We start from the raw sequence: 16,901 nt of genomic DNA, 5'->3' as shown, positions 1-16,901 counted from the left end.
CAATTTCAAATGGGGTTACCTGAATGGACGACTCCAATTGAAATCTACACCTCCACGTAAACATAAATGTTAACATTGATAGGCTTTTAACATAATAAGTATAAGATAAGCTTCAATTGTGACAATTTTTTAATGTGCACATGAAAGTATACAATAGGTTGCAAAAATACTGTAAAAAAATAATGAGGGATCACTCTGAATAAACCATACATCGTTACAAATGTTATTTTTCCAATTACAACAGAGATCAAATATTAACCAGATATTTCAAATAGTTATTGTTCATATTATTGTCCCACACAACCTGTTAGAATAAGCAAAATTCATCTGGAAGATAACCAAATCATTATTGATACATTTTCTAAGAAACTTTGGTAACAAATCTTTTTGTTTTGTATAAAGTAGTTGATATTGTTGTGCTTCAGAGTCACTCCAGATTGGAGAGTTCACAAGAAACTGTTTTTTTATTTATTTTTTTTTAATATGAAACATTAAATTAATAATATTGTAAAACTGATATTCCAATTGTGGCCTGCTCCCACGAAATTCTGTATTCAATTATGTCCCCACTCACAAAGGATATACCACTGACTATACAGGTGTCTTCAAACAAAGAACAGCAACTCAACAATTGGAATGTCTCAAAATTCCCAACTTGCAACTTGACGCTCATTTCATGGAAGCAGGTCACAATTAACAGTAAATGAAGACAATGAAGTCGAACAAGCATTTCAATATTACACCAAATAATTTGTATAATATATTTTTCATCTCTTTTTGTTTCCAATTTAGATTTGAGGCTGGTGGTGAGCAGCTAGAAGGATTCAGAGAAGAGATAGAAGAGTTGCAGTCCTGGCTTGCAGAATGCCAAGGCCTTATGGAAGGACCACAACCTGTACCTGGAGATGTACATGCACTAGAAAAATTCATTAAAACAATAAAGGTGAGCAATTAGTACAGGTGTTAGGATCAGCTAGTATTGTCACTCTGAGCAGGTGTTGAGAGCTGGTCCAGGCAAGGGAGGGGGCAGTTGCAGTCCTAGCTTGCTGAATTCCAAGGGCTGAAGGAAGGACTACAACCTGTACCTGGAGATGTCCATGGTCTAGAAAAATTCAGTAAAACAGTTAAGGTGAGATGGCTTATGAATGTCACCATCATAACCCCTTATTTTCAGCTCTTCGGCGTCTGAAGAATGACTCTGGAAAGGGATCATTTCAGCATTGGTGACTATCTACTGTAGATGATCACTGACTGCTGCTGAGGATCTCTGTAGTGGCCAGAACAAAGGTATAGTGATTACCTTATGAAGGCAGCAGTTGGCGATGTGCAACTTTACCCAATGTCCAGTTGAAATAAAAGCCACACAAAGGCCTAATATTCGGGTGCTTTTTCATTGTCTTGGATTAGCATCTTAGTCTGGTGTTGCTTTCAAATCTGTTGCTACTTGCATACGTAAAAAATATGGTGTTAGCAGGGCTCCTTCAAGAAACTGGTGTGCAGTTTTGATAACTTAAAAAGGTGCATCTCAGTGATGTGGAGAACATTAAAATCCCTTCATTCATTGACCATTGAGGTGAATAGAACATCTGAAATATCTTTGGCCTGCCATCATAAGTTATTTTGAGGTGAATTTATCTGTAGCAATTATTGAAGCTATGAAAGTATGTAGAACATTTCCTCAAGTTAGGTCAAGAAAACGCCCAGCACTTCAGAGTTTTTCTTCAACTATCATCCATGCAAGAAAATTTGCCTGTGCAATTCTTAAAATGATCAAATCTATTTGAAATGTTTGATCCGATGTACAACTTTACTGCATGAGGTCTATCAATAAGTTTATTCCTCTATTAATATGTTCGTACCTACTATCTTTTATGGATGCATGTTGGCATGCCAAATTGACAATATTTTTGAAAAGGATATTACAAGCAGCTAATGAAGGCACCTGTATAGCATCTCCTGTGTGAAAGCTTATAGGTATAGACTAAATGTGGCTGAGTCAATTTGTCATTTTGAGGTTAAGTTATTGAGCCAGAGAGGCTTAACATAAGGGACGGACAGATTTTGTTTCATGTCAGTCTCCATTTTCATTGATCCTCCCCATACACAGTTCACTTTAACTCCCTTCACGCGGGTGTTGACTGCAGACGACAAGTTTCAATTTTTTTTTTTAAATCAAAGATTTCAGAAATGTAAATTTTCATGACCATATTTGGAATTGGCATGAAAAATGCATTAAAATGAGTACAAACAAGCCTAGTATTGGTTCAGTAGTTCTTAAGATAGCTCTTGATATTTTGAGAAAATATTTAAAAACTTGAACTTTTTACGTTGAAGCGCATGGCTAGCACGCAGAGCATTAAATGTAAGTTTGATTAAGCAATATGGCTATGGATGATGAAAACTCACCCCCAGGTCAAAGTCAGATCCATGATAGGTGGGTATAGGTCATTGTACTATGTCCTGAGGATGATACTACTTCATGGCTGTTTGGATATATGTACTTGATAGTAGGTTGAAATGCCCTTGCCCTGTGATGATAATTTAGTGCAGATTGGATGTACTTGTAGTGAATGTGACAAATACTACACTTTATATAGGTTTGTGTATCAGGCATGATTGGAGTATGGGGTTCCATCTTGGATATGCAATAACGTGAAGTCTGTAAGATATGTGCTGCGCGGTTTCACCTTGGAGGTTTATATTTATTTAAGAAATTACAGTCGTGCATGTTGAGCCATAGATTCAGCTGATGTTGCCAGCAATTTAGTACATGATGCGGTCGTCAGATGTGTAAAGAACATCATGCATTCGGAAATGTCAATTGTTTGACTGGAATTCAAGGAAAATGAGACTATTTGACCTGTAGAGTAAATAAGCCAAATTTTGGCTGAGCTGAACATTAAAAGAGCTAGAGCCCACACAGGCAGGCCCGTATGTGTCAAAGTATACAAAAAAGTCCTAAAATATGACAATTCGCGAGCGTAGCGAGCAAAAAAATCTGGGTTTGTATGCTTTTTGGCCAAAAAAGGTCCAAATTTTTGCGGAAAAGTCCACTTTTTACAAAATCGCCCCCCCCCCTTGGTAAAAAGGTCCACTTTTTCAAAATCCCTCCCCAAAAAAATCCTGCGTACGGGCCTGCACACAGGCACCATCACTCTTGTCAGGTACACATGCTTGTGGGGAAAAACACCCTTATCATGAATTAAAGCATAAAAATAACCCACTTGTTTTTCTGTAAATTAAAAACATCCACTTTTTATGAAATCAAGATGATTATACCATTTTATTTACTTTTTTCCTGCAAAAACATAAAAGAGTTCTTATTGATAGTGCTGAACTTTTCACTGACAAACTTCATAGGAGCATCTGCACTGACTTGAAACATTGTATCGCTTTATGAAGAGACCTTTTTGTAAAATTACCACCACAAAGATACTTGTTAAATTTGCAAAATAAACAAATTTGCGATATCACTTGCTCAAATACACCATGTTCCATGAGGAGTTATACTGGATGTTTTGCAGCTGATGTGGTGGGACGGTTCGGGGTTGGGCATATCATGCAATACGCCCTACACTATTTATCTCACAGATAGTACAAATGGTACAAAGACACAGTAGTGTTCAAGTTGCTCCTTGGAGTTGCTCCACTGAAGCAATGAATCCATCTTTACCTTGTTGCACTAAGAATTTCTCTCTGTACTGAAATTGACATTTTGTTTGTTTGTTGATGCAGATCAAGCTAGGAAGCGCTATATGCAAGTCAAAAGTTTATGCAACAGGTTTCCTCCTCTGCTCCCGGCCTGCGCTGCTAAAAGTGCATTATGTGACCATGTGACAGAAGTTCCCATGACACCCTTAAGTTGCCAAACTCACCATGTAACTCCCCTATCCATACTGAATACTACAAATTGCTTTGATTTTTACATGTAGGTCAATTGCTTGTAGTAAAGTATCCATCAAAGTGTCTGACTCACAATGAGACCGGATAGTTTCATAGCAGATGCCACAATTCAGTCCCATCTATTCAACAATCATAGGGGAACATTTGACCTGTAGTTGTGGAGTATGAGTTTTTGTACCCAATAATTCAATACATTAATGTACATACGTATTGGTGCTAAAAAACTGTGTCTTGTTAGATGAGGTTGTTTGCTAATAACCGCCTACTGTTTAGGTCCCTTGTTACAAAGCTGCTCAGATTTGACCCATTTTGAGGCATGTAGTGTGATGCCTTTGTGGCCCTTGGATTATTGATATTCCACTCTAGGTGGCTGGTCTAGCAACGGCTTGGCTTTTCGTCATGTGAATTCATAAAAGACGTCTACAGAAGAAAGTGATAGCGGCCTTTTCAGAAAGCCATTTATCCGAGGATGCATCAGTAATGCTTTTTAGGCTAGGCTAATGATTTTTTGAGGCCCAAAATTTGCGACACTTCTGGATAGGCCAATTTGTCTTTTTCCACACAATTTTAAGTCCTTTGTGCAATTTATTTTTTTAAATTAAGTTGACAAAAGTTGCAAATGTTTTTTCTATTAATTTTGTTCATTTTTGTTCATTGCAATTTTAAATCTCTGTCTTGATCTGGCAATAATATCACCATTGTATAGGACTTGGTATGGCCATGACGGCTGTTCTCATTACCATATTTATAAGAATCTGGTGACCGGGTCTGGTGATAGGCCTGGAAGCATTATTCCAGGATCATCCATGCAATCCCAAATGGTTACTTATTTTCTGGGCAATTCCCTGCAAACTTTGGTTAAGTTGAATGAGTGTAGGCTATATGGTAGCTATTACTTTCTCATGTATAGATACTAGTACCTGTTGCTAGCATCCACACAATCTGCGTGTTTCTACTGAGGGCCAAATTCGTGCCATGCCGTGCGCGTGCCGGGTCATACCGGTAACAAGCCCAGTAGAAACGATCTGGGTAATCGGTTGCCGGGTCATGCCGGGTCATGTGCTCGCCTTTCGTGATCCACCTCTTGAGGTGGATCATGCCGGGTCAAAGCGTGTAATCCGCGCAGTAGAAACGAGCCGTGTCATCGGTTGCCGGGTCGAGGTCATGCTTATTGCAAAAATAACGCGATTTATATTCTACTTGTATAGTCTAGCCTAGGCCTATAATGTAGTAGGTTCCTTCTTTCTGATATTATATACACTGGCATGATTGTGTGGCTCGCATGAACTTGATGAAGTAAAATGGATATGACTTTACTTAGTCTAGGCCTACTTCTTTATAGTTAATGAGTTGGTTATATTTTGGCTGTAAATTAATTATCATAATAGCCAATTACTAGATCCACTGGTAAATTAATGCAATTTGTATTTTACTGAAAACACTAAATTGTGATTGTAGGTCATATGCCATGAGCTGCCATTCGTAGACATTTAAATTTAGGATACAACCGTCAAATCTGTTTTCCGTACTTCCGGTTTACAGGAAAAAAATGCCGTGCATCTTGCGAGACACGGCTTTCTGGTCTCAGTAGAAACAAGCTGGGTAACGGTGGCCGTTTTAGGATCGGTATTTTGTGCCTGGAAAATAGCGGGTCAAAAAGCCGTACGCTCAGTATAAACACGCTGAATGATATTGTTCATCTCAATAGAGGGCATCGATTTCATGGACAGTATGAACAGGTTATCATTTCACTAGCATCTCAAATATCATCAACTGTTGGGACACAGTTCTTTAACCCCAATATATTTGTGCATGACAGAATGACCTTTGAATATGTTGGGTATAAAAACTCATACTCCTTAACTTACGGTCTAAATATGGAGCTATGCTTCTTAAATGGAAGTGACTGAACTACACAAATGGAGGGTGAGACTATTTGGGGCTAATAAAGCTTGTTGTTGTCATTGAATTGTGTAGGACAAGGTGCAGAGAGAGGCCTGTGGTAGAAGGCTCTTCTTTTTGTCTGTCTTTCCATCTGTCAGTCTTTATTGTAGTCTGGATGAAGGACATTGATTTACTTACAGGCCATTTCTCAAATACATTGCATCCTCATATTAGATGACTGTTGCTGAATCTTGGTTGTCATGATGATAAATCATGTGAGACAGACACGATGCAGGGTGAGGTCTATGATGGACAGGGTTTCTGTCTTTCTGTTCTTCTGTCTGTCTGTCTGTCTGTCTGTCTGTATTGCAGTCTGGATGAAGGACATTGATTTCTTGTATAGGTCATCACTTGGTTGTCATGGTGAGGAACTAAAAAATGATATTGTGTGAGATAACCATGGTGCAGAGTAAAGTCTAAACTGGGAGGGAGTGGTACTCAGTATAAATGACCTTAAAGTGATGTGCCACCAACATGTTTCGGCCGTTTGGTACATCAAATGACCCATTTTTCTATGCCAATTTTGGTACATGGATGGGTCATTTCTCAAAGTTGTCTCAATTTTGTTACAGGAAAATAGTTTTATTTGGCCTCACTGTGTTAATTTGTGTTAAATTTGGCTGAAAGTTTGGACTTTTAGTATAACAATGGGTCAAAAATCTTGAAAAAAATCAGTATAGTGATGATATCACTTTTAGATTCACTACAGCACCTCCCTATCCAAATCAAACTTGAGCTATCCCACTACGATGGATAGTTTCTATCTGTGTTTGTTGCCCGTATTTTTGTGTCTGTTTTGTACAATTCAAATGAAGTGCAGTAATATCTTGAGCAAATTTTGAATTTGACTATCATTTTTGGTCTCTTTTCCCCCAGGTTATATCTGTCGGGATGTCTATCTGTCTGTCTGTTTGAATATAACTAAGGGCATTGAATCATGGGTAATTTGTTCATGTCAATTGGCCATCATCTTTAAATTAGGCTCTTCCAGTTGAAATCCATACACCCCCTATCATGCCTATGGAAGATATGCCCTTAATCTTCCACACAGGGGGTGTGAATTTCAAATGGGTTGTCTTAATGGGTGACTCCATTTGAAATCTACACCCCCTGTGTGGGAGATTAAGGTCATATCTTCCATAGAGGGTGCAAGAATTGCAACTGGAATAGCCCGTAGTGTGGGCTAGACAGACATACATAGTCTGGCATGAGTTCAATAGTATCAAATAGCATGAATGAAAAGCGTCTATACTCTTGTTTTCATTTGTCAATTTTCAACAAGTTTGATGGTGTTAATTTGCTGCAGTCAATGAGTGAAAAGTGCAGAGTCTTTTCCCCAAGTAATTTAAGTCTTTTTCTTTTTTGTTGGTTAAGGGTGCATCCCACTAGGAATTGACGATAGATAAAGCAGGTTTGAATGAAAAATGGAAGATGTATAAACAACCCTGATGTATCAAGTAAATGATGACACCTGCAATTCTTAATGCTCTGCATGCTAACCATAGGCTTCAACATAGAAAGTCACAAGTTTTGATAAATTTTCTCTAAGGCACCAGAAACAAATTTGTTCAATCTTTGTATCGACCGTCGATGCTGCTTCGATACTTGTTATTAATGATCTAACCACTAATTAATCAAAATTATTTCTAAATTTATAGTTGTCAATATCAATTCAGGCATATATTCATAAGTTATAACAATTAACAATGGTTAATTAACTGATTCCACAAATAATAAGGATCGACCAAGCATCGATGTTCGATCGAAAGATCAAAATATTATGTTTCCATTGCCTAAACATCAAGAGCTATCTCAAAAACCACTGAACCAATGCTAGGCTTGTTTGTACTTATTTTAAATCATTTTTCTTGCTGATTTCAAATATGGTCATGAAAATTTACAATTCTGAAATTTTCGAATTAAAAAAAATTGAAACTTGTCGTCTGCAGTCGACACCTGCATGGAGAGAGATGCCGTATCAAAACAAAACCAACAAAGTACTAAATGTATTCTGAGGTAACTAGAATGAAATATATTATTAATAACCATATTGAAAAATTAATACATTATGTAAGTCATAATCTCAAGAAATGACAAGATAGATCAATCAAAATTTCTTTGTACTGCTTATGAATACAAACACCTCAAAAAAAGTAACTAACCCCCTTAAACAATGGCCATTATTCAAAAAGGAGCTATTGTATTGCAAATCTGAAAAATGTGTTGGAAGCAGAATTTATTTCTGCGCATTTTGACAATTCATTTGATACGATAGCCTAGAAAACAGTAAAACACCGGTCAATTTAATGTATCGAGGTCCAGATTTGAAAGTTGCACTTACATACAAATTTTTACAATACAAAAGCACTCAGATATCATTACACAGATTTCCTTCCATTACACTGAATGCAAAATCAATAGAATTTACTGCAACTTTCAGATCTTGGGCTACATTGATTTAAATGTGCGCTGTGACGTCAATATTTAGTCAATTGCTACAAATGAGGTGTCAAAATGTGCAGAAATATATTCTGCTTCCAATGAATGTTACAGATTTGTAATAAAATCACCCGTTTTTGAATAATGGTCATTATTTAAGGGGGGTCGGTTACTTTTTTTGAGATATTTATAAGCAATTCATTAACCATGTTAACTGTATATTGTTCATACTTTAGATGTTATTGAGAACTGTGCTAAGCAATTGTTAGAACCATATTTCGGAAGTATAGCTCATAAAATACATCCTGTGATAGCTCTGTCGATTTTAGCAATCTGTTCCTCTTTCATGATGTTAACAACAATTTTAGTCTTCATTGAAAAAGCAATTTGATGTCTTGAATTTCAAACAGTTGATCCAGAGAAGATATTAACGCTTCCCATAATGCATTTCTCACTCTTCAATTTTCTGTACTGATTTGCTATTTAGTGCAACATGGGTCGATAGTGACACAATGTACATCAGTGAACAGAGCACATCTAGATCTTGCAAGAAAGGGAACCTGTACAAAGTAATAGGAGTGTCATTTGATGTAATGAGGTAACATCTCATGTTGCAAAGGATTCTGGGAAGGGTATGGTATCTTCTCTGAGACTAATACAAAATATGACAAATATTATCTTCAATCATCCCAAATCAAAGCACTGTATCTGTCATGTTGCTTACATACTGCATTGTATTTTACTTGGGGAACAGGCTGATTCAAAACACCTGTCTTGGTAAGTGTGCTGGTCTAGATACTCAGGGTTCTAAATTAAGTTGCCTACTCTATGGTTTCATGAAAACGGAAACAATCAAGTGATTTGATGTAATGGTATTGATCATTTTGGTAATTAAAAAATATTCCCAGTAGCATAATGAAAGAAATGTGCCTCTTTGGGTGCTCCCTGTACATTTTCATGTGATCTTTAAAAAACACACCAAATAGTCCCTCGAAGGTGCTTTCCTGTCAGTGGCACTTTTTTGCTACCCTTATCACTTTATCGTAGCAGAACTCATTTAAATTATGGAATATTTTTTTACAAATGTTGACTCTCAGAAATAAGTGTGTCTTCAATAAATCATTTTCAGTTGATGATATGGTCATAAGGAGTATGTCAAGCTCTTCTTTAGATACATTTGATGAAATATTTCCCTGTAGCTTTGCATCTTTCACTATGGACCACAATGGCCTCATCCCAATGGCATAGTTCAATAACCTAAATTAAACAATCATAGTGCAAAATTTGACCTCAAGTTTCAGAGTATGAGTTTTTGTACCCAAATTTTCAAAGGTCATAAAATGAATGTGTAATGTATTGGGGTTAAAGAACTGTGCCTTGATAGATGAGCATGTTGTGGATCCTAGTGTTTTACTGTGATCATATATGTTATTATTACCCAGTGCACTTTAACACATCCAAGCCATGCGGATATAAGTGGTTGATGTTCTCTGGCCAGTTCTGAAAAGTGTTTATCGAGAGCTGTCGAGAAATATGACATTAAAGTATAGAGGCAGTATAGAGACACTTATAAGTGTCTCAAAGTGTATCTAAATATGACCTGGTTTGTAGAGGAGTTATGAGAGGAGATGAAACATGTAAAGATTGCCATGGTCACGCTCTTAGCACTATGGACCACAATGGCCTCATCCCAATGACATAGTTCAGTAACCTTATTAAGTACCGGTAGTGCAAAATTTAACCTCAAGTTGCAGAGTATGAGTTTTTGTACCCAAATTGTCAAAGGTCATTCAATGAATTGTCAAATGCATTGGGGTTTAAAGAACTATGCCCTGATAGATGAGGATGTGGATCCTATAGTGATAGGTAAAAAGAGGTGTTTGTAAATTGTAGGGTGGTATTTGATCAAAGAGGTGTTTTATAAGGTGGTATTTGAACAAACAGTGACTAAAAAGTTTGTTTCTGTGTGAGCGTATTATGCTTTTAAGATTTCATCATTTGAAGATAAATTTGTGACATACCGTACAGGGTGACATGATATAACTAGGGTGATTTTTCACCCTGAATATAATTTTGTTTTTCTCATATCAATAGGAGTATAGGAAAATATCAAACATTTGTTGTTACAAGTTCAGAAAAATAGAATGTAATTTGTATTGTAATGTATATTCACATCGACATCAGTACAGGGTGTGCTATATTTGTACCCAAGATGTTATTTGTCTTTGACTGATTTGTTGAAATTGTTTGTTTAGAAAATCGGGAGCTATATGTTTTTCCAAACAGGCAATAAGGGAAGCTTATGTATGTATTGTTAATCGAAAAAAGGTGCATCTTATCTAAGTTAAAAATATATTTTTGCAAATATTTTGGCCAAATATTTTGTCAACACTTAAAATAAAATTGTGTTAGATTATTTGCAGTAAGTTTTCAAAGAAATATGTTTTTGAGTGTTATGAAAACGTTTTATACCCTTTATTTACCCTACATTTTAATGTGTTACAAACCTTTTGTGAATAATGTTGAAAACGTTTTGTGTTTGCTGGATATCCACACACAATTGCAGCTGTTATTGGTTATACAATCTTCTAATACATATCATGCTTGTTTTGTGATATATTCACAGCAGCGCTTTACCATGTTTAATATTTGATGTTCAAGGTATTGTGTTTAGAAGTAACTTTATATTTCTACCCTTCTTCATTCTTATCACAGGATCGTCAAGCTGAACTTCCGTCCCGCAGCGATGTATGCAGAAGAATTAATGAGATGGGTCAGATTTTGCTGACAGGTGACACGCTAGGGGAGTCTCATACAGAGGAGGTCAGGAGAGAACTGAATAGAATGAACAACCAGTATCAAAGGGTAAGGGTCATAGGCCATAGGTCAATCAAATTAATTTTTGTTATTATAGTCCATTTGGCTTCCGAGAAAGCCAAATAGATTATAGGATAATCTTATACAGGAGACGGATGAATACCATGAACAACCAGTATCAAAGGGTAAGGGTTAAAGGTCATTGATTTTGTGGCAGGTGACATGTTACAGTCCATTTGGCTTCCTCAAGACAGGTGTGTCCACAGTGTATCTGTAGGGCACAGTTGCTTCACGCCACATCGCGCACTACAGATGCACCATCTTTGGCTGCACGTATATCACACAGGGCCGTAGCAAGGTTGTAAAATGTGGGGCGGCCATGATAAATGTGGGGCGGCCATAAAATACAAATATATGCCCAAATAGAAATTAAGATATAAAGAAAAACATAACAAATTTCTCAAAAAGTGGGGCGGCCATGGCATCCCCGGCCGCCCCGCTTGCTACGGCCCTGATATCACACACAGACGCTACTGTCATGAGAAAGCCAAATGGATGATAGGAGAATCTTATACAGGAGAGGGATGAATACCATGAACAACCAGTGCCATAGGGTAAAGGTCATAGGTCTATCAAATAGGTTTGCTTTTGATGACATGTTAGAAGAGTCTTATACAGAAGTCAGATTAAGAGAATTAAGAGAAGTGAATAGAATGAGCAACCAGTACCAAAGGGTAAGGGTCATAGGTCATAGGTCAATCAATTGGCCAGATGTTGTTGATAAGTCGCACATGAGGAGAGTCTCATGAGGTCAGGGAAGAACTGAATAGAAAAAACAACCAGTAACAAAGGGTATAAGGGTCATAGGTCATTCAAATAAATCAAACTTCGTGACATGTGATACAGAGACTCTAATATATGTACAGAAGAAGTTTGCAGTGTACAGGTCACAGAAGTGAAGAGATTAACAAAAAGTTAAGAACTGATTTGAAAGGTTTGGGTTATGTAGGTCACATGTCAACAATTATTGATACTATATTCACGTCACATTGCTGTTTACAGTTTGTCCACTCTGAAGTACAAAGTGACAATGCGCGCGTATACAGTGGGCAGTGCTGCGTCTCTGCTGCAGGTATGCGTACCTTCAAAGTCGGCACAATGTGTGCGTCCGCGTCTGTACTTTGTACTTCAGAGTAGACTGACTGTAGTAAGAGTCTTTGAAAGAGATTGTCGAGTTTGAATATGACATGGGGAACAAATGTCAAGAAAACTTGGATATTATTGCAAAATGTGCAAGAAATATGTTAATAATCTAATGATGACTCTCTTCTTTTTGTCAGGTCTCCCCAACTCTTCCACATTTCCATATAAGACTAGAAGACCGACTTCAAAACACAAAAACTTTCCTAGAAGAATTGGATGAATTAGAAGTATGGATGAGTGCTACTATGGACCTCTTGCTAACCCAGCAAGGACCTATTGGCTCGGCAACATCAAGTGATGATAATGATTCCGTCATCGTTGATCCAACGGTATGGTATAAAAATATCATTTGACATATTGACATTATATCGCGGGGCATATATCTTTATGCTCATGAACCATGTGCTATGAAGATGCATTCTTATATGTGACCTGCACCCACAAAATGAGCGTAAAGTCATTGGCGGTTTTGATACCCTCCAATATGCTGGACTCTGTATTCAATTCTGGCCCCATTCACAAAGGACACACCACTGCCAATTATGCAGGCATCTTCAAACAATGAACAGCAACTAAACAGTTGGAATGTCTCGAAACTCCCTAATTGCGACTTAATGCTCATTTTGTCAGAACAGGTCACATGGAGGTGGGCCTTTTTACATATTTATGGGCTATTCCAGTTGAAACCCACACTACCCATGTGGAAGATTTTGGAAATCTCTTCCACAGGAGGAGTATGTTTTTCAAATGTAATTGGTCAGGGTTAATCATTTTGAAACCCATACTCCCCCTGCATTATGGCTTGACCTATACTTTCCACAACTGGAGTGAGCATTTCAAATGGGAGTTACCCAATTCTCTATTCTATTCGAAACTCATACTCCCTCTGTGGAAGACTCTAGCTAAATCTTCCACAGGGGCAGTGTGGATTCTAAATGGAATAGCCCTATGTAACAAAATCTGTCACATCCAGTGGACCATTTTGCCGATCATCCGGTTCATGGCAACCATTGTTTCCAATAGGAAGGATAATACATATATATCCTTGTCAACATATCAGGTAACACACAGAAGTATTAATTACTACTTGTGTTTACCATGTCAATTATATCAATGATATGTTGGGTTTTTTTGTAATTTTGAAGAACACATGTGTAACTTTAGGTTGTTCAAAAGGTTGATAAAATCCATTTTTCTCTAATATAAGCCAATTGCAAAATTCAGCTGGCATAGTTGGATTCTTCAACCATTTCTCTCTCAAAATGTATACATGAATGTATGAAGTAGTGAAACATTTACAACCAACCTGAATTGCATCCTTAATAACAAAGTACCTATATGCAGGAAGCAGGTTGCAACAAGTGTTATGATTTCAACGCATACAGAGGTGCCACTGGCTTTTTAATAGAATGCAAATGTGTGTGAAACAAATAACAGTTGCATAATTTTTTCAACAATATCAGGAGATTTTGACCACACCATCTATGTATAAGCCAAATTCCCTCCTGAAATATTCACATTTAATTCAAATTAACTTGAAGTTTACTCTATTAGTTATTCTAAAAGACAAACAATCCTTGGAGAATGATGCTACAACCCAGAGAAGATATCTTACCCTTCCCATAATCCTTTGTAATATATTACATCACCTCATTGCATCAAATGACACTCCCATTACTTTGTACAGGTTCCCTTTGTTTTCATTTTGAGAATAGACTGGCTGAACATTGGTTGATTATCAAGGTATAAAATATATTTTGCAAGATCTGGATATGCTCTGTTCGTTGCGGTACATTTTGTCACTGTTGAACCACATTGCAAAATCGGTACAGAAAATTGAAATGGCAGAAATGCATTATGGGAAGTGTAAGATATCTTCTTTAGCTACATCCTATGGTCTCTCAGAGCATGAGAGTATGATGCTCAGAGTGTGACCACATCTCAACTTATATTAATTTATATTATTATTGTTTTATCTCTCATGGGCAATGATTGTTTTGATATGATATATAAATTGATATTTAATGTCAAGAATTCAATTTTGTGGTCAATTGTACAAGTTGAGTACTAACCAGCCATTATTGAAGTGGTCAGAATGAAGCATTGAACTCTCTAGAATTCAATATAAGTAGTGCTTTGTAAATTGAAATTTATAAACAACATCACAAGTGCTTCATGCTGAAAACTATTTAGAATTTGGTGGTTTTGTATAACTTTACAAAAAATATTCATAACCCCAATTTGCATAGGGGCCAAACATTCTTGCATGTAGAGTTTCAGTTTCTGGTCATCAGCTTATGTGATATCTACACCTGAAGGTTGGTTGATTCATTCACATGCCTTGATCAGTGGTGGTAAAATACCCCTACTATACCATTTTCCACCCTGATGTGGCAGTGATATCAGTGCGAATTTCTTTGCGCACAGCTACAAATCGCTATCCTAGTGTTCACTCAAAGCACTGACGTATACTTGCACACGCTTAAAGATGACACTTAGATATGTTTGCGAAACGGTTGCCTCAACGCTTTGACGTCACTGCCACATCAGGGTGAAAAATGGTATGACAATATTAAACTGATACATTGATCAGTGGATAACATGTTGAAGTGACAATAATATCATAGGCCTATTCTCTAATGTGTTGTATCTTCACATTCATTTCAGACTATGCAAGAAGCCTTGAAAGCACGTCAGGCAAACATCGACAACATCAACACCACTATGCAACAGATGCGTGAAGAAGCGCAATCCATGGGGGCGTGCGTGCCAGACCGACTACGCAAACGTGTAGATAAGCTTAACAATGATTGGACCAAGATCAGACAGATGGCTGGTAATCTGAGACCGACATCAGATGCTGACCTGGCTAGGAAAATGGCTATGCAACAAGCAGGTAAGGTCAAAGGTCATAACCGTACTTCCATTAATTTTTATTAGATTTTATATACAATTATATGAAACCATGTATTTAATGAAAGACCGAGACAAAAGACTAGTTCGCGTCATAAATTCTGACAACTAGACAGAAAATGCTGTACTGAGGAAGTTGGCAACCAATCATGACACTCTTGCCCTGAAGTCAAACGGGGTTTAGTCTTTTTTATTTCTGTCTTTCATTATAACTAGAAGACTAGCCATTGCAGATAATAATTAGCTGTATTTGGTCACTAGATGGCAGCAATCATGATACCGCCATCTGCCATGGAGGGGATGCTAGAGGATATGCAGTTGATCCAAATTTCAGAATATTTTGTTACAGGAATATCCACAATTTAACCCTTTCCACACTGGTGTCGACTGCAGATGACAAGTTCTAAATTTTTCATAAAAATTCTAAAAATTTCAGAATTGTACATTTTCATGACCATATTTGGAATCAGCATAAAAAATGCATGAAAATGAGTACAAACAAGCCTAGTAATGGTTCCTTGGTTCTTGAGATAGCTCTTGCTAATTTGAGAAAATATCTCAAACCTTGGACATTTTATGTTGAAACCTATGGCCTGCATGCAAAGTATAAGCTCCCCAAGCTTTTGTGTGTGAAATGTGATCCACTACATTGCACAATTAAGGAATTTAGTGTCTAATCTAACAGCGATGTCAGGTGTTTTAAATATGCCACATGACCATAATTAGGATAGAATTACCAAAGCTTTGAGTTAGTTTAGACAATTATACAGTTATTTCCTGCCCTGTTGAAAGAAACCAAGCAAGATTAGGGGGAAATTAAGATCATTTGTAACATCTGACACTTTGAAATTTGATTAAGTTTTTGATCAAGTTTGCCCTACTGTAGCTGTAGCAATGGTCATGTTTGAAAATAAAGGGCAACTTTCCAGTGTTTCCCAATACCAGTTCTAACATTTCACCCTGACATAACCTGATTTAGCAACACTGGGAATACAAAGGAAAAGGGAAACATTATTCTTGCTTCATATGTCAGGAAATTAGTTTACCAAAACTTGGTAGAAATGGGAATTGATCCACCCTGTATCAAAATTTAATTTAGAGAGCAAATATGTGATGCGAACAAGCAAAATCAGTTGGAACTCGGAAATATTAACTTTTCAGTTTCTTATAGGGTAGTGAGAAGCATTTACAAAGCTGCATTTTGCAGAAAACCCCATTGAAATTGTACAACCAGTTCCAATGATATGAGCAATAGAGTTTCCAAAACAGCAGGAAACAAAAGGAAATATTTCCTATCTTTGGCTATATCTCAAAATCAATATTTCTGAGTTCCGACTGCTTTTGCTTGATCGCATCACATATATGAATTGCTATGAATCTGCTAAAACATGTCAACATTATAAATAGCAGTACTTAGGCCTAAAACTTTTGTTCTTTTTACCACTCAGCATTAAATAATAGGAAAGCTTAATTATTAATCAATTTTAATTACACCAGAGTTCAAAAGATATAATAGTTGAACTTCAGCATGCCTCAGTACTATAGGCAACAATTATTTTAATTTCATTATTTCCCCTGTATAATTTTAATGTGGTAATTGTAGGTGGGTGGCTAGACCAGAAACCAGGAAGTGTATATTAATCACCTGCAGTCTGGTAGTGAAGGGATTCCCCTTTATAACA

General features: G+C 36.9%; 1 protein-coding gene across 1 annotated transcript in view; it reads left to right on the top strand.

The window, feature by feature from the left end:
* Nucleotides 1-16,901, top strand: part of LOC140143866 (dystrophin-like) — a 404,491-nt gene that overhangs the window by 249,375 nt on the left and 138,215 nt on the right. Inside the window, exons 27-30 of the mRNA XM_072165677.1 lie at nt 793-943; nt 11,002-11,151; nt 12,444-12,635; nt 14,974-15,202. Of these exons, the coding sequence (XP_072021778.1) occupies nt 793-943; nt 11,002-11,151; nt 12,444-12,635; nt 14,974-15,202 (722 nt within the window). The remainder of the gene's footprint in view (nt 1-792; nt 944-11,001; nt 11,152-12,443; nt 12,636-14,973; nt 15,203-16,901) is intronic.

This window comes from Amphiura filiformis, unplaced genomic scaffold (assembly GCF_039555335.1).
Source record: "Amphiura filiformis unplaced genomic scaffold, Afil_fr2py scaffold_30, whole genome shotgun sequence".
NCBI lineage: Eukaryota > Metazoa > Echinodermata > Ophiuroidea > Amphilepidida > Amphiuridae > Amphiura > Amphiura filiformis.
The sequence above is the reverse complement of the archived record's forward strand: the minus strand, read 5'-3'. Positions and strand labels throughout refer to the sequence as shown.